At 34.5% G+C, this 23915-nt stretch overlaps 2 protein-coding genes across 4 annotated transcripts in view; both read right to left on the bottom strand.

Moving 5' to 3' along the window:
• Positions 1-11321, bottom strand: part of LOC117664059 (suppressor of tumorigenicity 14 protein homolog) — a 28757-nt gene extending 17436 nt beyond the window's left edge. Inside the window, exons 1-9 of the mRNA XM_087871538.1 lie at positions 11291-11321; positions 9146-9282; positions 8803-8962; positions 8189-8313; positions 6925-6992; positions 5635-5831; positions 5492-5530; positions 2398-2614; positions 1809-1951 (exon numbers count right to left, since the gene is read on the bottom strand). Coding sequence (XP_087727664.1) covers positions 1809-1951; positions 2398-2614; positions 5492-5530; positions 5635-5831; positions 6925-6992; positions 8189-8313; positions 8803-8962; positions 9146-9282; positions 11291-11321 — 1117 coding nt within the window. The remainder of the gene's footprint in view (positions 1-1808; positions 1952-2397; positions 2615-5491; positions 5531-5634; positions 5832-6924; positions 6993-8188; positions 8314-8802; positions 8963-9145; positions 9283-11290) is intronic.
• A 2099-nt stretch (positions 11322-13420) lies between these two features.
• TMPRSS7 (transmembrane serine protease 7) overlaps positions 13421-23915 on the bottom strand; it is a 34363-nt gene continuing 23868 nt past the window's right edge. For 2 of the 3 annotated variants that reach the window (XM_087894930.1, XM_087894931.1), the window contains 6 exons: positions 23801-23911; positions 22563-22679; positions 20975-21152; positions 18107-18375; positions 14554-14690; positions 13421-13664 (listed from right to left, as the gene is read on the bottom strand). In XM_087894930.1, coding sequence (XP_087751056.1) covers positions 13491-13664; positions 14554-14690; positions 18107-18375; positions 20975-21152; positions 22563-22679; positions 23801-23911 — 986 coding nt within the window. In that variant the 3' untranslated portion in view covers positions 13421-13490. The remainder of the gene's footprint in view (positions 13665-14553; positions 14691-18106; positions 18376-20974; positions 21153-22562; positions 22680-23800; positions 23912-23915) is intronic. The other variant, XM_087894932.1, reaches the window with a different exon arrangement.

Below are 23915 nucleotides of genomic sequence, written 5' to 3'. Positions count from 1 at the left end.
GTTCATAGATGAGATCCATCTTTCAACATTACAGTTCCTTTTATCTGTAATAGTACGCAAGGCAGAGAAAAGATATAAGAAGCTGTAAGACCAATTTTTTTTAAAATTAAAAAGAATACTCATTCTAGAACTCTCACACCTTAGGTTTAGTTTCAACCTCCCCACACCAAATTTCATTAATTTTATTTTAATCACACTATTTTGATACACACTCTATCAAAATTGCTTCACATTTTCTCTTTCTTTTTTAAATAAAACAATTTGCTTTTTGGCTACACACTTTTCTATCATTTTCATCCTTAAAGTGGTTATTTCTTAGATACATTTCTATCATGCACAGCTTCTTTCACTTTATCATTCACTATGTATCTTCCTTCATCTTTTTTTCATGCTGCCCAGACATTCCAGTGACATCATGCCATATAATCCTTTTCATTCTATTCCAGACACATTTCAGGTCATTTTTCACTTCATTCATTTTCCATTCATTTGTTTGTGTATTAATCTATCATGCAATGCTTTTTCAGAAAGATTTGTATTCTTTTCCTGTAATTCCCATATTGCAGATTATCTTCATTTCCTTCCTTTTTCTCCCATGTTCTCTTTTGTCCTGTGATATACTCTTGATGCCGAAAAAAAGAATGGTGTGTTCTACATACCCTATCAAAACCCATGTAGCCCTCACTGTTTTTCCTCAGTTTTGATGATAAACAATTAACTCATATAAACAATAACTCATGATTTTAAATTTATATCCATTCCTTTACCTTGAGTATGCATGAATAGGCATTTTATTAAATTACATAAATGATACACATAAAGCTTTTTTTTAAAGCAGATACTCACCAGATATTTTTTCCATTCATTTTTGTGTCTTCAAATGATCCCATTGACTTTTAATGTTCTTTTTTCATCTTATTCTCACCCAATATTATCAACTAGAATATTTTTACCCTGGATCATATTAATTCAGATATTCAGATGTTATCCAATATTTCCCAAAACTTATCTCTGGTTATTCAATTATCACCATTCAATAGAATGTAACACGCAACTATTATTCATTTATGGATTCCTGCTTTCATGCCTATTGCAATACCTATATATAGTACCAATTTTTATTTTCTGGCAAACACTTTATGTCCTTTAATTTATAATTAAACCTACCCTATGTATAATCATGAACTCTGTTACATTATATTCCTTTGGTTGCACAGATCTACATTTCTTTTTCATTCATTCATTCAATTAATTAATTAATTAATTAATTAATTAATTAATGCATGTTCTATCTATATCATTTAGTCCTCTTACATTCCAAGTTCCAATCTTCTATTTGTCATGGCCAACAACAGATAGGTCCATAGATACTGACTACTGAAACCATCACAGTATTAGTCCCTTGAAATCTTCATAAAACTCTTTTTAATAAGATAGAAAAATTGTAGATTAAATTAAAAACCTTGGTTGTATCTGTGCCATGTGCAGAATTCTGTGCCAATGTTAAGACATTATCAATCAATTTTGGCATATTTGGCTCAATATGTCATACTTTTCACCAAAGTTTAATGCAATCTATTATAGACATCATAGTGTTCTTCATATCTCATCAACTAGGGGTAGTGGCAATGTACTAATATGTTAAAATGTCATATTCAAGATGTCCTAAATCAACCAAGCAAAAAATGATTTTCACATCTAGTAGTTCACAATTTTGAATGGAATTATATTCAATATAATTGAATATAAATTATCAATAATAATTTATAAACATCAGAGAATTAATAGAAGTTCTGATAACTGCATACCAATTTTAGGAACAGCCTGGAAATATGCTTTCAATATATTACTCTTTTGTCGTCGATCCAGTGAAAAAGTGACCAGCATTACATTACTGGATGAAGTTAAACGTATAACTGGAGGTTTCCAGGCTCCTGACATTCCACACCACCTGAAATACAAATTGGGACATAATAATAAAATATAATTCTTTACATACAGTATTTGCTAGAATCAAAAAAAGATTTTGTACAATAATATACCTATAGAATATACAGCTTTTTGTCATAATCAGGAACCTTCTATATATATTGAATGTCTATTCCTACAAATTCCAGTTAGCTGACTAAATTTTTATTAATTCATCAATTTTCTTCCACCAAAAAAATCAGAGTGTATGCATATGTGTGTAATAGCAAATTGAATGCTTATTCTAGAAATTAGGGATTATTATTATTATTTTTTGCTACCTATGAATACCCTCCAAGATTCCTTAATTAGCACTGTCAAAGTCTGACTCTCGGTCCTTCTATCACTGAGCTGCACATTACACAAGCATAGGATTTGTCTTTTCATTGTGCCTATTCAAAAAAAACCCTTCTTTAATGTATTCCCTACCTGGTAATGATCTTGTTTTGCAATGGAAGAAGAAAATCATACGCAGATAGCCTGTGTGTTGCACAACTCCCAGGAACCACATCATACGATGTTACAACTACCAATCTCACAACACATTCAGATGGAACACGTAGCCTCCATTGATAAAAAGATTTCTTGGGATTCAACAGAGTTAACGTCCTATTATTACCAGGCTTTGCGTAAAGGTCAAAGGCTGCTGGTAGACAAAACCAAAACAAATCAGTGGCTGAAAACCAGGAAGAATGAAAGAGAAATTAATCCCAACCTATGCTGCAGATTCCAGGGAACAGGCATTTACATTTAAAAAGGCAACCTTGTCCATCTCATCAGACAGGACTGAGTATGCTGTGAGGCAGTACTATGTTTTCATCCTATAAAGTTGTCCCTTTGGGGATAGGACTGAGACATAAAGGCTCTGAAAAAAGAGCTTTTTTCACATATCTGATTTATGACTGGGAGACCTGAAATTGTAGAAGGAATCCAGCATCTTTCACAACCCTGTACAATGCAAACTCATTCTAAACTTATCAGCCAATGGTGTCTCTAAGTGAAAGGTATCTAGTTAAGTGGAAACTGCTTGAATCAATCTTTTTGTACCGTGTTTCCCTGAAAATAAGACCCTGTCTTATATTTTTTTGAACCCTGAAATAAGTGCTTGGCCTTATTGCCATGCGCTCAAAAGCCTGATTGGGCTTATTATCAGGGGATGTCTTATTTTGGGGAAAACAAGGTACTACAAATTCAAAATAGCAATCTTGTTGGGAAGTAAATTCTTTGGACAATAACTATTGCAGCTGTGCTTCAGAGGTTAAAATTTTTTAATTTAAATTTTAAATTTACTGCTATTAGTAAATCATTTGTTGTTGATAGATGATCCTTTAAATTTTAATATCCTTTGCTCTTTAAAAAATGGGATAAGGTCACTCCTACCATCTTTATGCATGAAGAACCAAGATTGACTTCTCTAAGGCTGCCTCTGATAAATGGAATTTCATTAAATTAAATTAACTCAAAACTGCATCCTATCAGTAAAACTTGTTAAAACAATCAATCTAGTTTTTTTAGTCATTCAGGTATCAAGATCATGATGTATGCAGCTGGTAGTATTAAGTAATACCTGTTCTCACATATCATCTAATTAATTACAGAATCCTAGATGAACAAAACAGCTCAGAAGAGATTTGCTGCTATCATGCCATAATCTTTTAGCAACATGCCTCAAGGCATGGCAGCAATTCTCAAGTGAGAAGGAGATTCTGGTTCTTATCATTGCTGGGGGGTTTGAAGCAGAGAACTCTGCTCTCTTTGTTCTGTTCAGATAGCATATATGAAGATAACGGGATATGGGCTTTGGGAACCAATCCACAGTTGCTGACCTCATTTTTCAGAGGCGCCATCAGATAAAACCTGACTAAAAGTCAAGTTTTCCTTTCAGCAGAAGGAACAGAAATGCCATCAAACACAGCATAGCTGAAGTTTCACAGTTCTGAAATAAATGAGCAAGCAATACTGAACCTCATATTCCCTTTTTCCAATACTTAAAGAGCCAATCAAAACCCCATCTTCGCTAAGCATGCCATAGATTTCTATATGTCTGTCTATAATTAATTTCGAAGCTGCATGATTCCATAAGGATGCTGGGCAGCTTAAGCTTTAAAAAGATTTAAAACAAGAAGAAAAAAGGTAATATATATTTGGACAAACCACAGGCCCTATGTCATAAAAGTGTCCCAAAGACCTACCCCAAGATTTAGGAGAAGAGCCAAGTTTTTAAGAGGCCAGAAATATCTTCAGGGTGGGGAGCTAAATCTCTAGGGGAGGGGAGGTGCTATGAAATAGAAAACACACTTCTTGAATCTCAAAAGATGGCATTGGTTGATTAGCAAAACTAAAAACTGATCAATAATGACAATAGGCAGAAATCATGTAAAATATGTGGCTCCTCAAATAACCTGGTCCTATATCATTAAGGGCTTTTTGGGTGCATGGAGGTATGGAGAGCCTTCCCATCAAGGCACAAGTACAACTGATGGACCATAGGAGGCTGTGCAAAGGTCCTCTTAACTACTGTATAGCTGCCACCTGGTCTGGAACTGTGAATCCAAGGTGACCCACAGGTTGCATGCTTGAATAGAGAAGTGCAACCCCATTCAAGTTTAAAAATGGCATATTCCCATGCCTTTTATTCAGAGCCACTTGATTTTGTCAGAGTGGAGTTTAAACCTGTTCTTCACCATCCAGAGTTGTACAGCTTTCAGATAATGGACAATATGTTGAAAACATCATTCAATCAATGTAAGGTCAATATGTACAGTTGGGCATCTGCTGCATATTGATAACGCAGGATCCCAAACTAATAGATGAACTCCCCCAACAGTTTCATGTAGATGTTAAACAGGATGTTATGGACAGAAGGAATAATCCTGAGGAACAAGAGGAAGATCCTCAGTCAAATAAAAAGAAATCTGAGTCCAGGTTAGGATTAATCCAAATAAGCAGACAAGAATCTCCATAGTTTTCATGAAGGCAAAGGGAAAGAGGGGGAAGCACATTCAGAATTGCAAGATTCAGTTATTGTAATCTTATAATAAAAGCAGGGTTAGCATGCATGACTAATTCCTAGTGTGATCTACCTTAAAGTAGAAGGGAGAGTGTATTTGCCCAGCTGGTAAAATTAACTTGGTCTGGATTTCTTCTATTAGTGTCATCTTTCAGAATCCAGGAAATCTGTCATGGAGCAAACTGCCATTTTGTTCTTGATTTCAATTTAGCTTTTATTTTTGCTCTTCTTTATTTTGTTTCTTGTTTTTCATATTGCATTTTAAACTGAGCCATCCAGATTATTTGGAGATGGATGGTACTATCCATTTAAACTAAACTTAAATCAGACAATGTATCTTATTCAAGCACTTTCAATGAAAATATTGTTAAGCAGTTCCTATCCTTTGCAATAATTTTTGGACTAAGTAGTTCCCTAGCCTTCAAATTCAGTTCAAGACAAGGGTAAAAACTACGTTCCTTCTTTCTTCAAGTCTCAAGGCTACGCAATGGGTCAGGGTAGAATAGCCCTTACCTGATTTCAGTATTGTGTCATAGGCCATAGAACCAGGTTCTGAAACCCAAAAGGATAAATGCTGTCATAAATAATTATATATATGCAGGCCTAAACATTTCTGAATTTATTAAAAATAAAAAATATATAAAATATCACCTTACCAAAAAGCTCCATAGTAATTATATCAAAGTCTTCTTCTAACGGAAATGTTTCAGCAGTGTTATTAGCTATTGCAGGTATTTTTTTAAAACTGATTTGCTTCTGATATGCTGAGGATAGGTTTTTGATAGGAAGAACAACATTTGTGGGGGCCCAAAATGTGCTCCAATAATATGCTCGAGCACCACTTTTTCCATCACTGGAAGAAGATAACAAAATAAACTTTGTTTTGAATATACAATCAGATTTTATTTGAACATGCATCTGTGCCCTTTGGTAGAGGTCAGAGGACTGCAATTGGTTTCTAAATGGCCTCATAGAGGAGTATATCAACAAGTAGACATAATCAGGAGAAATAAATATAGTTTATTTATTTATTTATCTACTGTTGACTTCACCCCATTCCTAAGAGGTCTGAAAGAGGCTTGCATAAGAGCATGCCTACTATCCCTGTCCTAATGTTTCCTTTAATTGTATTCATTTTATGTATTCAATTCATGCTTATACTTATATATATTATCTAATATGTACTTGACAAATAAAAAATATATATTAAAAATAAATTAATTAATATAAGCATACAGATAGTCCTCAAATTATTACCATAATGGAATATGGAATTTTCATCATATATCATGATGATTATAAGTCAAGGCACCCATATGACCAACCTGATTTTATAATCTTTTATTGCGGTGGTCATTAAGCAAACACTACAGTCATACAGTGAATGCAGTGGTCATAAAATAAGTCCATTCACTTGGGGCAAACTTTTCCGCAAACCGGCCCGAAGGCCAGAAACCAGCAAAAAATATTGTAAATTGCAGTTAATTGACTTCAGGGTGTTGCCATTGACATAATTCTAAACTGGGTTGTAAGTACATTAGCAGGTTCTTTATAACTTCAAATAGTCACTAAGCAACGAACCATTAAGATAATCATATTTGGTAAAATAAGCAAGGAGATTTGAGAGGAGATTCAGAGCTGCAAATCCTTACAAAAACTTCATCATTTAATCTGAATTATTTGCACTATTTTAATATTTATCATTTTTATCAATGTAGCATTTTCTTCACTTAATCTTAAAAGTTTGTATATTTAAAGATATCCTACTAATTATAAATTTTGGCAAAGTCTAATCAGAATTAAATCCCTTTCTGATGGTATCTACTCTATTGAACATGATTACTTCCCTGAGAACATGAGTAGAAAATAAGTAGACATGGCTGACAATATTTTATTTATAAAATATTATATTATTTATAAAGTTACATAATTTAAGCATGATTTACCTGAATGCAGCAATAACAGATTTCAAGTAATAATTGCTTATAGCAGAAGACCCGTATATTTCTGCAAACTGACAGTTAAAGAATTAGAAAGCTAAATATAAAGAACAAGGAAAAATTATTAAGTCCTGTATAATTGTATCATTTCTATTGTTTATTTCCAGGCTCCCGCCCCCAAAGTTAGTGGATTAGACACAGAATCACAGATGATTCGACATAAATTTCTATTAAAGTGGTATCTTTTATAAGGTGGCGTAAAGCTGTTTCTTTACCAAGTAGACATGACTAAATAAAACAATCAGTATAAATTTCAGCTACTGATTCTTTCAAAGGGATCCTGTGTTATCCATGTACAAAACAGCTTTGAGACTCACAACCAATTCATCTGGGAAATGCAAACTAACAGAAAGGTGCTTTGTGCTTTCAAAGCTTTTTCTGTTAACAAAAGGCCAGAAAAGTATATTGATCTCACTAATAAAATTAAATTGGGAGAAAGAGCAAGAAAGCCAATATTATTATACTGAAGAAGAAATTAAAATGAGTGTGTGTTTGTGTGTATATGTGTCTGTTTTTATTGTAAAAATAAAATCATAATACAAAACTCCACAAACAAATTTACAATATGAATAAAAGTTTTAATACAAAGAAGGAGCTACAATTGTGGTTTATTTTAATACTATATGCAGAGAGTTTTAAACTCTGTTTAAACTCTCTGAAAACTCTCAGTTTTCACTCGTTAGAGTGAAGTTTCTTTGTAGAATATTGTCTGCATTAACCTGTTACACTACTTACAACAACATATATTAAATCTATCTAAAATTACATAGATTACAGTCCATTCACCAGAATTATTCTATGATAGCAAATAATAGAAAGTGTGGAAAGTGTGTCAGGTTGTAAGAAAAAAAGAAGTTTATATTGTATAATACCAGCCTTGTAATGGTTAGAAATATGTCGCCATTTCAGACACTTCAGACAAAGTGACATCCTTGCCTACTAATAAAAATAGAACTAGTGGCCCACTTTTTGCCCAAAATTTGCTGTCTGGTGGAGTCCTCCCTCTATATTTAATGGTACACTGAAAGTTTCATAAATAATAGCCTTCAATTTCCAACAAACTAGTATTCTTATGCTTTAGATTTATCACGTATATTAATATTTGCTTTTAAATATTTTTTTAAAAATTATAAATACAGTACAAATAAAGCTATTAAATGAACTGCAAAACAAAATAAAATTCTTTTATATTTTCCATAACCAAACTTACATAATTCTGTAGTGCTTCAGCTTGCAATATAAATGCATGAGACTTGGGATTCATGAGGTCATTTGTATAAGTCAGGTTAGGGATTTCCACACTTCCACCAATGTAGAAGTAAGAGAAAGCTGGAGCTGAAAGCATAGGATCCCATATTGGTAAACAATCAAAATGTTCAAAAGAGATAATGAGGAAAATTGTCAACGAATGTACTTGAGATTAAAATATGGATAATATTTTGCAGCAGTGAAGTATTGTGATAAAGGTGTTTTCTTACATTCACTGTGTTAAAGCGGGCTTTCTAAATATATTTAGTTTTGTTTAAATTGGAAAGATTAGAAAAAGTTGTGGGAAATTCATAGCAAATCATCAATATTTAATTACTTAGACTGTTTGTTCTGCTTACCACTCTATTAGGTCCCCAATAATGTAAAAATAGGGGGTTAAGATGGAACTATTAAAGGAAAGTGGTATTGATTCTGCTGGATTTCTCTAATAAGAGAAATGTTAATAATATTTTTCTGATGCTTGCAAAAACAAATATTCTGACATTGTTGTAAGGGTCAGAATGTTATGCATTATTGGAAATCAATTCAGTTTTTCATCGAAAAGCATGCACTTACATAAAATATAGTACATAACCAAAAAAATGATAACCAAGGCAGTTGTAGGCAATATTTTTAAAAGGCATTTTTTCCAGAACTGCATAGTCAAGTTTTTGCCCAGACGTTTTAGGTATATAATATTTTCTGAATCCTGGATCTGAGGAGGAGAAATATTTTGCTGAAAGTACAAAAGAAAGAAAAGCCATTCAAATAAAGCAAGGTATGCTGTCCTTTTTAAAATTTTATTCTACATTTATTGTTATATTACTGGAAGAATGCAAATACATAGCTTAATTTTGTACAATTATGAGCTTAAAAAATGCAAATATGAATGGTAGGAAGAATAATTGCAGTATCTTACCAATCCAGCATGAAAGTGTGAGCCACTGGGAGTTGGTATGCTGTATATCATAGAGGAGAGCCTAGAAGGGTTAATTTTCATTTTTATATTTTGTTGGTTTGTCCTGTGTAGTTCTTTATATCTGAATCCTGAAGGAACTTGGAGTAGTTAAAGATGAGCAAAAAATAATAGCTGTACACCTTGATTTTTCTTTGCTCTGTGACTAAAAATCTGTCTGAATATCCACAAAGAGGTTAGGTGGTGGGAAAGAAAATACACTAGGTGTACAATAGTGTAACTCTTTCCTTTCCAGTTGGCTAGATACAATCAGGAGAAACATAAAAATGCTTCTGTGAGAGAAACCCTCAGCTATTCAGACAACACTACTCTATCCATATGTAAGATGGCTTATGTATCAATAGATCTTTTGTAAATACTGTAAATAATGCTTATTTTTTTTCAAACTGAACCTCTTGATTTTTTTTCTTTTCTTATCATAACACTTTTTAGCTAGTTTAATGCCTAAAATAGTACTAGTTTGGGAAGAAAATCCTTTTAGTGGTATATATTTCCATAAAATTAATTAATTAATTTGTTTGTTTGTTTATTTATTTCCCACCTTACTATTTTTATAAACAATTCAAGGCAGCAAACAGTTCCAACACACCTTCTTCCTCTTATTTTCCCACAACAACCTTGTGTAGTGGGTTGGTCTGAAAGTGACTGACCCAAAGTCACCCAGCTGTTTTTCATGGCTAAGGCAGGATTTGAACTCGTGGTCTTCTGCTTTCTAGTGGTTAGTGCCTTAACCACAAGACCAGACTGGTTCTAATAAAGCAAATCGTTCCGAGGTTGGTAAAATGAGGACCCAAATTGTTGGGGACAATATGCTGGTTCTGTAAACTGCTTAGAAAGGGCTGTAAAGCACTATGAAGCAGTATATAAGTCTAAGTGCTATTGCTATTAAGTAAAATATTTATTATCTGAGCATAAACACATGTATTTATATTCTTATCCAAAGGATAGGAAGAACATCTAGAAAATTCTGGATATCATGTATTTGTTTTTTTTTAAAATAAGGAATTCTGCAGATATGATCCACTGACTTGTTCCTGAGATGCTAAATAGAAACGGAAGATGCTCTAGGCAACATAAGTATTTTTCTTGTGATGACTCACTGTCCAGTGCTTGACATAACTGTTTATATGAACAAATTCACAGCATAAGGGCTCACACTTGGTGCTACTAACTACAACCACTGCTTTTCATTTAGAATAGAATAAGATTATGGGCAACAATAAAGGAAACTGCATTCGCGAATGAAGGCAAATTGCATTCCAGTTCACCTTATAAAAATCACATCTGGATTAGAAAATTATGGGGACCTGGATGGCAGATACACCGTAGACCATGACCATTCAAGAATAGGAAGAAGGCACCTACAAATGCATTGTAAGGCCCGGGTTAATTATTAGCAACACAACTTGCAGTGGCAGCAGGCAGAGATCTAGATGAATATAACAGAGGCATGAATATTACTAAGTGTTGAACAGAGGCCAGTGGCAACAGCATATGAAGAATCTCTGCTCTTTATTACTATTATTACTGAAACATAACTATGTGATTCACTCAACCCCTTTGTACTTAAGATCAACAGATCTGAATGTACTGCATTGATCTATGTTAGTTTCTTCATGTAACAGATGGCAGAGGAAAGAGAAGGGGCAATCAGTTAAATATACATGTCATTCAACTATATGAATCCAGAATTAATGGTTTCATTACATCTGTAACTGTAAGGGTAGCAGTTGTATCTATTTTTGAAAATGATTTTTATTAACTTTATTGATTTTCAAAAAAATTACAGTTAAAAGATAAAGAAACAGAAAACAAGAATTGAAAAAAGAAAAACTCAGAAAAAAGTAAAAGAGGAAGGAAGGAAGGAAGGAAGGAAGGAAGGAAGGAAGGAAGGAAGGAAGGAAGGAAGGAAGGAAGGAGAGTTACTTGTCACTTTCTTTGGTACAAGTAAATAATACATCAAGCTGTATAATATAACTCTAATCATTATATCTCAAAACTGATTTTTCATTTCTTTCAGTTTTTTGCAAGAAGTCCAAAAATGGTTTCTAAGTAAAAATAAAATTTCATCAAGGCTGCCCATTTTACCATTTCTGCCAATTCCTTCAGCTTCATCCATTCTTCTAATGTAAATATTTGTATGTCCTTCCAGCTTTGGCATATAAAAGTCTTGCTGCTCTTGTCACATATAAAAACAATGTTCCATAAGACGTATCTATTGGTTTACCCATTAAATCCAAAAGAAAGATCTCTGGTTTCAATTGTGCATTTACTTTTAAAATTTGCATCAAAATGCATACTTAACATTCCAAAATATGCTTTGAATTTGTGGTAGGTGGTATCCGTTTCAACAATTTGTCACTGAAATCTACCCAATGTAGATTCAAGGCAGACTTTGAAATCACTGAGTTCCCATATAAATCAAATTTGTCATTCGAAAATGGGAACTGGTGATAAATTATTGTAATTATTTCAGTAATAACACCATCAATTAATCAATAGTCCCTGATGTCATTAACAATGTTTCCCATTTTACCCAATATAGATCACTTAATAATTACTCTGTTATCTAATAAATGTAATGGGAAACTTAGTTTTATGCACAAAAGGTGAATAACATAATCTTCTTGATACATGTATATCAGTTCTTAATGCCAAATACTAGGTTACTTTCACTATCCTAAGTAAATTTACTTGTTTATAGATGTATCACTAGAATATTTTATTTGTACCCATAAATCACTTTGCTTCTAATCCCATCAACATAATATGGTGTTATTTTTTTCATCACAAGTGTTCAGGTGGTCTTATCACAAAGGTCCAACAATAAAACCACTTTAATTTTGGAAACCTTGGCATTATCCCTTTAACACAGACTTCTTCTAGAAAACTATAGAAATAATTCTGCAAGTAGCACATCTAATGAAATGTATATGCATGTTCACCTTCAGGTTCAAATTCTGGGCTGTTCACTCCTGCTTTTTCAAGTTAACAGACCTATGACTACCATTTTTTCGGTCTTGAAGCTGTCTGTCAAATGTTACAAAATGGTTTTTTCTGGTAAGTTACTAGAATCAGAACAGAACAGATTTGGAAGGGACCTTGGATGTCTTCTAGTCCAACCCTCTGCTCAGGCAGAAGACCCTATACCATTTCAGACAAATGGTTGTCCAATCTCTTCTTAAAAACTTCCTTTGTTGGAGCATTCACAATTTCTGGAGGCAAATTGTTCCACTGATTAATTGTTCTAACTATCAGGAAATTCTTCCTTAGTTCTAAGTTGCTTCTCTCCTTGATTAGTTTCCACCCATTGCTTCTTGTCCTGCCTTCAGGTGCTTTGGAGAATAGATTGACTCCCTCTTCTTTGTGGCAACCCTTGAGATATTGGAACATTGCTATCATGACACCCTTAGTTCTTCTTTTCATTGAACTGGATATACCCAGTTCCTGCAACTGTTCTTCATATGTTATAGCCTCCACACCCAGGCTATTAAACAGTAATATGATTTTGGTTTTAAATATGTTAGAAACGCTTTAGAAACTAAATCCTACCAAGTGAAATTAAAGGAATTGGGAATGAAACACTGCTATGAAACTATCACAGAAAATAAGGCCAGGACCTGATTTCCTTTGGTACAAAATGCAGAATGTGGCTTTAGTGAGTATAAAAACCTGGAAATCAAATTCCTAGTTCTAGGTTGCTTCTTCAATGTGTTCTATATGACATTACCTATCTAGAAACTGTAATTGGTGCAAAATGAAGTGCCCATATCTTGTCCACTTCATGATATCTAAAAGGTAGATCATGATTGGTGAGGCAGTGTCTGCTATATCATAGTACTGTATCACACTATATATAACTTTTAGGTGGGGACAGTCATTTTGAATGGGAGCTGGAACTGAACTGTATCCAACACAGCAACCCTACAATAGGCCCAGTTCTACTGATTGAATAATTGGTTATCCTGACTAATAATGTGACCATCACATTCTCCAGTAGCGCACAGAGAAGGGACGTTCAAGTAAGTTCCTCAAAGACAGCTCAGTCTAATGCATGCTGGAAAGGCAAGGAGGGAGGGAGGAAGCTAAGATTGTACCAATTCTGCCTCTGAATATTGCAGTATGTTAACAAAATATATGTTTTAAGATGAATGATATAATATGTATTTCACAAAGACACATGGTTTTCTAGTCATGAAGATTAAATTCACAATGCAATTAAAACATAATAATTTATTAAATATGGTTTTAATAACAATGTTTCATAGCTTTTGGAATATAATCACTACTAGCTAAAAACTGAAGGCATGTATTTTTGTATCCATGTAGCAAACTTTGACACTCTTGTATACACTCCTGGGAAATTGGGTCTTCCGCAACCGTAGCCCCAACTAACAATTCCCATCAAAAACCATTTTCCGTCACCTTTATTTCGACATGATAGAGGTCCTCCAGAGTCTCCCTAAAAAGAGATTATTTTTAAAAGTTAACAATGTTTAGAGAGCAATGTTTCTCTAGATAGTATGCACAATGGTATTATTTTAGTGATAAGATTATTGGTACAACTAATGATGGAAAAAGTTTAATTGACAAGAAAAAAAATCAAATGTCATAGATTGGACTATAAATTAATCTATAATTTTTCTATCAATTATTAATTATTTATATTTGAATTTTATTTCTATGGCAATTGAGTTTATCTATAATGTGAAACAATATTGTTTATCACAGATTATGGAACCATTTCCTCCTCCAATATGAAAATTACTCAGTAGGAAATATGATCTAGATATTCCTTGAATAACTTATTATTTTATTAGAGTCATTAAGTTCATCTTGGCTGGGTTCATTCATTCTGGAAGTTGTAGCCCCAAGCATTCTGAGCAAATGTTCATTATGACACAACACACACACACAGAGTAGAGTAGAGGAGAGGAGAGGAGAGTAGAGTAGAGGAGAGGAGAGGAGAGGAGAGGAGAGTAGGAGAGGAGAGGAGAGTAGGAGAGGAGAGGAGAGGAGAGGAGAGGAGAGGAGAGGAGAGGAGAAGAGAAGAGAAGAGAAGAGAAGAGAAGAGAAGAGAAGAGAAGAGAAGAGAAAAACAAGCGGAAAAAAACCCAGACTAAATGTTCTTATTTTTCAAATTAATATTTCATGAGTTCACCTCTCATTATTTTATGGAAATGTCATGTCATTTTCTTGGCAACAGTAATGAAGTGATTTTTCCCCAGCCTTTTCCGGATTTTTTTCCAGCTTCCCAGTCTAACCTAAAACCATGAATTCTAAGTGGTTCCAAATCTATGATTATTTGGGAGGGGTAGCAAGTATGCATGGCAAAAAAGTAAACTCCTTACTTTGCAGCTATCCCTTTTTCCAGACATTATTCCAGCACACAGCATGCGACTTGTGATAAGCCCATATGTTGAATGACAAACTGTTTGATCCACAATTTCCACCTCTGCTTTCTGTAAAATTGCTGGTGTGTCATCATCTGGATCGAGGAAAAGCATAATAAAGCAAGAAAATACATTTCCAGTATCTCGTTTTACTATATAGCACCATTTTCATGAACCAACAAACTGTTTCATATGTATTTGTGTATTTTGTATGGCACAGCAAAATGCAGCATAGTGCATAATTCACAGGAACAGCATATAAAATGTGTCTCAAAATATAAAATACCAGAGCAGTGAATTATTTAAAGAGGAATGGTGGCACAGTGGTTAAGATGCAGTATTGCAGGCTGATTCTGCCCACTGCCGGGAGTTCGATTCTGACTGATTCAAGGTTGAATCAGCCTTTCCTCCTACCGAGGTCAGTAAAATTGTTGGGGGAATAGGCTGATTCTGTAAACCACTTAGAGAAGGCTGTAAAGCACTATGAAGCGGTATATAAGTCTAAGTGCTATTGCTATTTTAAAAACACACAGTACAAGTGATGGATAAAATTATTTATTTTATGTATGCTTGGAATTTAGCTATTAGCTTACTGTTTCCTAAGAATAACATCCTTTGAAGTCCAAAGAGCTATGTTCCAAGAAATTAATAACATGACATACTTTAGACTAGTAATTGTCAATCACTTTGGTTCAGATTCTCTTTATCTTTTTAAAAATGATTGAGGACACTCAAAGAACTTTGGTTTATGTATGTTATATCTATTGATAGTTAAATGTATTAGAAATAAAATTTGAGACATTTGAAAATATTTATTTACTTTAACTTTGTAAATCTCTTAAAATGTCTCAAGACTCCTGGAGATCCCCAGACCACAGTTTGAGAAGCATTCTAAGATAGTTACATTATTTCATTAATCTACGCAATAACCCCCTGTTGAAAAAAAAAGAGAGTATGGTAGATAGCGTAATTGAAAATGAATTAGAAGACCAGGTTATATATATATAATTATAAGGCAGTCTAGACTATTCACATTACTAATGATGATGAATCTATTGTGCAATTTTCAAAATAGCTTTCTGCTTTGCAGATTTCAGATACTGCTTAAATTAAAACATTTGGTTGGCCCAAGTTGTTGTGGTTTGTGAAAAAGTAAACTATATCCATGTCATATGTAAAGAAGCTGGCAAATGTTCCAGGTGTTCCAACACTACTGTTCAGTGTTGCAGGTAACGAGTTTCCTTTGTTTGGAATTGTACAAGTTTGCCAAATTTGGTAAAATTTCCAATGCACTACGCTTTTTGATATCATAGAATAATTATAAAATAATTATAAAAGTTAGGATAGTTTCACAGACTTGCCAGGAATTTTAAATGAAGACCTCTTAAGAATACTGAGAAGGCTGAGATTTGATCATCCTGTAAGATTTTGGCCATTAAAAACGATCTTTAAAATAAGTTTTAATTTTGGCTACTGCTGATTATATTTAAGAATTGCTGAGTGGTATATGTGCATCTGTGTGTGTATTTGTACCAGTATATGTTACTCTGTTTCCCCAAAAATAAGACATCCTTTGATAATAAGCCCAATAGGGCTTTTGAGCGCATGCACTAAAATAAGCCTCCCCCCAAAAATAAACCCTCCCCGAAAATATTTAAACACAGAGCTGGAAATCAGGTAAGATGGCAAAAAGAGCCCCATCTTGCTCCACGCGCTCCAAAATAATAAGACCTTCCTGAAAATAAAGCCAAGCACTTATTTCGGGGTTCAAAAAAATATAAGACAGGGTCTTATTTTCAGGGAATCACGGTACACATGAACATGTTCACCTGTGATTAACCTGTTGCTAGTCCTTAGACTACAAAGATATTCCTAACTTAGCATCATCAATATTTCTTGACAAATTTATTTGGTCAGAATGTTTAGGATGTTAGATTATTGTAAATGTTTTATGATTTTTCCCTTAGTATGTCAATTTACAAAGAATCTTTAAAATGGTATTTATTAAATTTTTACACTTGAATTTCCAAGGAGAGAACAGATTCTTGGAATCACTGATATTAGATGAGATCTGTATATATTAATTATGAAAGAATCGGATGCCTTTACAGCAGATAATACTGAACAGAGTTTGCAAGCACATTGCATGTCTTACTTTGGTTTTAAATCTGCTTGCCCTCCCCAATTTCTTTTTTAAAAATAAGAAATGCATTTGAACAAGAATATTTTTTCTGGAAATTGCATACTTTTACTTTACTTTACTTTATTTGGATTTATATACCGCCTACTCCCGAAGGACTCAGGGCGATGAACAGCCAAAGGATAAAACACACATAATACAAAATTTAAAAAACAATGTAAAAGCACATTAAATTTTAAAACAAATTTAAAATTAACAATTTAGGCCAGGCCAGCCTGTTGAAATAAAAAGGTCTTGAGGGCACGGTAGAAAGTGCGTAAATCCGGGATCATCCGTATCTCCAGGGGGAGCTCGTTCCAAATGGCATAGATTCAGAGATGAAAGTTTAGATTAAAAATGCTGCACTGGAGAATAGAGAACTTACCAGAAAGATCTGTTAAAAATAGTTTCTTGAGAAATTTACTGTACAAAATGGGAAACTTGTGTACAAAAGCTTTTTATGATTAAGTGAATTGAGAAATCAAGAAAATGTATACTTTGATCTAATGATTTATCATATATATGTTCAGACACATAAGCCAGTGATGGTATTCACTTATCTTCGCTACCAGTTCGCAAATGTGAGCGCGCCTCTGCGTATGCGCAGAGCGTAAAAAACGGGCCGTGATAACGTCCGGGTGGGTGGGAGGAGCCCGAACTGGTTAGAACCGGCTGAATACCACTACTGACATAAGCTATACAAATACATTTGAAGAAGAAATATGGTTTCTGGTGGTTAAGAAATATGAAATATAAATAGATAAATATATATCAGGATATGGATATCAAGATATCAAGATATCAGGATATAATTTTAAAACAATGCTGTTGCAAATTATATAATAAACCAATTGCCGTTCTATAAAGTGGGCAATAAAATGAATAAAATTTATACCCTTAACATGGATACAATGAAACTGAACACTGATTTTGGTATTTGCTGTTTTGGCCAATTAAAAAAACCCAGAAATAATTGTTTAAGCTCATGTGTTTACATTTCATCTAGATTCCCTCTTTTTAGTAATAAATATTTTTTTAAAAATTTAAACAATTTTATTTATAACATATTTTAAGCGCTTCCAAGGGTTTCCAAAGGGAAGGAGGAGACGGTTAGAATGGTAAAACCAGCATCAAGCCTTCCTCCTTTTGTTCTATGTATTGTTGTAATACAGACAAAAAGGGCAGAACTCGCCATATAATGCTCTGACCCTGCTACCATCATTCTAAGCATGAAAGCACCACTTCTTTCTAATGTTGCTGACTACTTATTTTTACATAAATCCTTTGTTTATTGGCAACAGATGAATGAATGATACAATGCAGTGGGCTTACTTGTTTCCTGCTTCTGTCCCCAGCCTGTTACCCAGCATTTTTCTCCAGGGTGCACATTGTGTATGGTGGGAGGTAAGCATATTGGCCCAACTGACCATCTCATTGTCTCAAGCCATGGGGTGCTTAATTGTAGCAGAGCAATGTCATAATCATAATTTTGACTGTTATAATATTCATGGACAATGATTCTCTTCAAAGTGGACACAAATTTGGCTTTTCCTTTTGTGTGCATTCCCAAGTAAGCCGTCCAAATTCTAGGATCTGATAACCTAAACGAAAACAGGACATTCAAATATATATGACTGAACATTCAAATATCTACGACATGCGACCAAGATTAAGGGTTATCATTAAGTGCTTGAACTATACAGAAATGTATACCTACATATTAGTGCTGTTCCCCATTAGTGATCTCTATTTATCACAGATACAATGCTAGCAAATGAAAAATAGTATTATTATGTCTGTATGATATTCTGAATAAGTTAAGAACAGGTCTTGTTTCTTTTTCTTCACTTAAGGGTCTATGGGGGAAAAAAAATCACCTGTCTCTCTCTTTAACTAAAGTGGAGGCAAGTGGCTAAATGTGGTTTTGCACAAGAGTTTTCAATGGTTGTGCTTTATTCCTTGGAATATAGTTTAGCATTATTCTAGACTAACATTATTCCAGAAAAATTCTAAATCCATATTTCCTGTAAAAATGGGCTGTGTAACAGCTAAAAGGAATGGAATTAGCTTCAATATCTGTGCCTGCCCTACAGAATATCAACCCCCTGAGATCTGGAGGGCCTCAACCCTGTCAGTGTTCTGAAAAGATTGGAAAATATGGTTATTCCCTCAGGCATTGAACTAGCACGCCAAGTGAGCCAATTGTACCACTGTGTAGCTGAAGAATGTAAACTTCTTGAGAAACTCAGCTGCATTGTATTAACATTTCAGTATTGTGGTTAGTTTTATCTTATAGTTATGTTTTTAGTTATTCTTAGCCACCCAGAGTTGCAGAAGCAACCCGAGAAATAATTTAAATGAAATGAATTGTTTGAGCAAGACAAGCAGGTCAGTAGAGAGATAGAGATCTATTCCACTTTAAATGACTACTATTGGACCAAAACTGATACATAAGTTAATTGGAATACTAAGAGTACAATACAATTTTTGAAGAGCTTTCAATCCATATCCATCTCCTTCAGAAAAAACTGCAACTGAGGGGAGAGGAAGTAGGAACAGGGGAAAAAAAGGGGGGGACTTTCTAAGACAAAAGAAACAGAGAAATTGGGACTTGGACAAGTTGAAGAGCTCTTTCCTGTTTCTAAGTAACTAAACAATTAGAGAAGTAATTAGAAGTTGCAACTTCCACTTGGAATCTTTGGGGAAGCATTTGGTCTGTACCCAAGATACTATTTGTCTTCCCAAATAACAATGGACTTACCCTGCTGATTCTTTAGAAGGTCCTTTTATACTACGGCCTGTGATAATGGAGTCCTTTCAGAACACAGCCTGACTGACTCCTATATAGACAAGGCTCTGTAGTCCTTAGCTTTGCAGGAACAAAAACTTCTTGAAATTTGACGTTTGCTTTAGTAAATGAGCAAGTAAATATGAAAACATCAAAGGCCTCTGACAAATATTGATATGTGGGAAAAATTTGTGTGCAGGCCTATATCATGTTATCTGTCTGTGCATGGATTTGAATGTATGGAAGAATACACTTGAATGTATACATGTGTACAATGTTACTGTATTCATTTGTATTTTTCACATTGGAAAAAAAGTGGTCATATATTGATTTATTAGCTACACAAACCTGCAGACTCTGCATTGGCTTCTGAAAAACTTTTAGGGTTAATATACATGACTGCATTCAGTTGTGGTTCTTGATGCCCTTGTCTTTTTTTAAGTCTCTGCCATTTCCTTGTGACAGTGAATCTGGCACATTGTGGGGGGGGGGACACCTTTTTATTTGCACTAAAAAAGCTGAATAACCCATGAGCCACAGAGAACTTACAGGCTAATGTGGAAGAGTTAAGACTCCTACATCCAGGCTTCAAAAATCTGTACAACCACTAGATGGCCACAAGTAGTTAACATTTTCTATATTTGTTCTCATCAAGTGGTTATCTGGATTTTTGCATCCAGGAGATAGACAGCCCGAGGAAAGGGAGATATTGAAATGCTAAGAACAGGACAATCTTATGCACTGCTTATTAAACTAGTTTTATAATTGGATGTTGGTAATGTCACGAAGGGACACGGTGGTTCAGATGGTTCAGTGACTAAGATGCTGAGCTTGTCAATCAAAAGGTCGGCAGTTCAGCGGTACTAATCCCTAGTGCTGTGTAACAGGGTGTGCTTCCATTACTTGTCCCAGCTTCTGCCAACCTAGCAGTTTGAAAGCACATAAAAAATGCAAGTAGAAAAAGGGACCACCTTTGGTGGGAAGGTAACAGCGTTCTGTGCGCCTTTGGCGTTTAATCATCCCGGCAACATGACCATGGAGACATCTTCGGACAGCGCTGGCTCTTCGGCTTTGAAATGGAGATGAGCACTGACTCCTAGAATCAGGAATGACTAGCACATATGTGCAAGGGGAACCTTTACTTTTACCTTTAATGTCATGATTGCATTGTATGACTGATTGTTGCAGATTAAGGGAAAAACAATATAGCCATTGTGCTCTACAAGAGATCATGTTTATGTTTATTTATTTTATTTCATCAAACATGTATTTTATGACAGATACAAGCATAAACATAATTATAAATACATAAAAAGGATATGAATAAAATAAAACATTAGGACAGGGACAGTAGGCACGCTGGTGCGCTTATGCACCATTATCTCAAAATTATAATTATTTTATTTACTTACCTGTTCCCCTGAAAACAATGGGCGGCAGAGAGAAGCCACTCCTTTGATATCACAGAGGCTCCACAATAAGCAACTCCAGCAAAATGCAAGCTGGCTTGCCAGGGCCATTCTCCTTCATTGGTCTCAGAACCTCCCACAATCCGGTTGTGAGTGTTGTTATATCTAGTACTGCCACAGCCTTTTGAAAGAGAGTAACAATTTAGCCTGTTTTTTGCCTAGCAAAACTGCACTAGCAACCTGTTTTATTTATAAACTGAATCAATTGCTATCTTATTTGTTTTGGGAAATGCCACACAGCATATCCAGAAGGGTATCCAATTTTTCAGGCTAATGGCAGGAGCTGACCTTTGCCAGAGTCTATGATGGATGGGAAAAGGACAAGGAAGTACCTTGTGCCAGGACAAATAGTCCTAGCTCCTACAAATTATAATCAGTTAAAATTAAATTGACATTATTTGTTACCCTCTATGTGTTTAATAATTCCTCCTTTGCCTCACTAAAAATTGCATGTTTCAAAAGGGCTTATCCTAGCAAGCAGTTCTGGAATCTCAGCCTGTAAACCCTGATGCATGGAACAGTTCATTGATTTCTACTCTAAGCATTATCCAGCCACATTTCAGCTATGTAACATAGCTAGAGCACATGTATTAAAAAACTAGTAATTCGGAGGGGGGGAGGAATGGAATTGTATAGAAAGTTGCTGCCTAGCAAAGTAGTTATACACTTTAGAAAATGGTTTGATCTTGTAGAAGACAGCTATCTAGCTGCAGTTCCATGAAAAAAATTAACACGTAATAATATATTATAATAGCAAAATACATGTGTTATGTTTCATTTGGATACTCTCATATAGGAATTCTCTGCCTTTTTTTGCTTGTCACTACCTTCTGAGCCCCATTTATCATTATTGTTGTTAGGTGATTATTAGCTGGAAAAAAGGCACTTTATCGTCTGTACTGTTAATTAATATAAACCAGGGGTAACCAGGCAACTTTTAAGACTTGTAGATTTCAATTCATCTGGCTGGACAATTCTGGGAGTTGAAGTCCACAAGTTTTAAAGCTGCCCAGGTTGGACATCCCACTCTAAACTGTGGTCTCCTTGAAATGTTGCATGCTTCCCTTGGGATCATATGGCTCATGTTGAGAATCACTGCTCTAGTTTATATGGCTGGAAGTAAATTTATGCACCTAGAATGCTTTGAAAGTACAGAAAATTACTATGTGAACAGGCAACCATTTTATAAAGGAAAATTATCTTTATATCTGATTAATTTTAATTATGGGCCAGATGATCTCTGTCCTAGTGCTGTTATTGTCTGTATAGACTTGCAAAATACATTATTTAGTTATGAAGTATTCTTGGGAGGTTGAAAGCTAAAAACTGTTTTATCTTAATGAAATAATAATTGAAAAGGAAGGTAGTCACTTCCAAACTTTGCTTGATGGGCAAACCTACCAATCTAAGTATTAGAAATCAATATTTTAAAAAAGGTGTAAGTTCTAGAAAAACAATGAGGACTAGAACAAAAGGGCAATGAATATATATTATATCAATATACTTGTGCATGTCCTTCAAATATACTTACTACAATTGTTTTCATCACTTCGATCAAGGCAGTCCAAGATTCCATCACATCTCGCATTTTGTTTCCTGAAGCAAATGCCATTGTTGCATTTAAAAGTATTGCTGGTACAGGGAATGCCTAAAAAGCAATAACTGTAATGTTCAAACAATTTCAGTTTCTAGAAGTCAAAACAGTCATTCAAGAATTTTTTTGGTAAACACCCCTCACCCTTGATATAAATGTATACATGCAAATATAAATAAACTAAACAAACCATTTCACCATCTGTGAAAGAATCCTCCAGAGCAAGCATGTCTCAACCTCAGCAACTTCAGATGTGTGGACTTCAATTCCCTGAATTCCTCATTTTGGAGCTAGTGATTGCCATTACAGATGCCCCTTCTACAACTCCAAATGCTGTGGTGCCCACATTTTTTTTCTTGGCATCAGTAGAGGAATGATTTCCATTTCCTTTCTTTAGAATGTTTTTTTTAATCTTCCAACTTTACTGCTTTTTTATTTCCTGTTCGTTTTCCACACATTTGCACAACTCACTAGATCAAAACATCTTTAGTTCTTAGAAAGTGGTAGGCAATCACTATTACTTGTGTATATCAGGATAATATTGTATATCAGGATGTTGTAAAGATTAAGCAAAATGAACCTGCCAGTGAATTCCAAAGACAAGATTTGAACCAAGGGCCTCTAAAGAGTGTATCATTTGTACATATGTACAATATCTATGAACATAGAAAATGATGGGGCTTCAGTCTATAGTTGTGCCTGCCATTTTGCTTGCCCCCAATTATACATACCTTTGGCTACAAATCTAATTTCTAATCTGCTACAGGATGCAGAATGAGATATATTTACCTGTGAGATATATATCTACCTAATGAGATATATTACCTGTTTCCCTGAAAATAAGACATCCCCTGATAATAAGCCCAATCACACTTTTGAGCGCATACACTAAAATAAGCGGCCCCCTGAAAATAAACCCTCCCCAAAAATATTTAAATGCATGCGCAGTCGGTCCCCACCATTTCCTCTGATTAGGGTTAGGGAGACAGAGCTGGCAATCAGGCAACATAGCAAGAGGAGCCCTGTCTTGCTCCACATGCCCCAAAATAATAAGACTTCCCTGAAAATAAGGCCAAGCACTTATTTCGGGGTTCAAAAAAATATAAGACAGGGCCTTATTTTCGGGAAAACATTTTCGGGAAATTTTCGGTATTTGTTTGTAGGGTGAGACTCACTTTCTGTGCAATGTAATTCATCCTGACCATCTTTACAGTTATTTATTCCATCACAGATAAAAGAATGGTGCTGTGTTAAGAAGTTGCTACTACAATTTTTGGGGGGTATGTCTAA

The sequence above is a fragment of the Pantherophis guttatus genome, chromosome 5 (assembly GCF_059756535.1).
Source record: "Pantherophis guttatus breed Tessera chromosome 5, ASM5975653v1, whole genome shotgun sequence".
Classification (NCBI taxonomy): domain Eukaryota; kingdom Metazoa; phylum Chordata; class Lepidosauria; order Squamata; family Colubridae; genus Pantherophis; species Pantherophis guttatus.
Note: the sequence above shows the minus strand (reverse complement) of the source record. Positions and strands in the feature narration are given on the sequence as shown.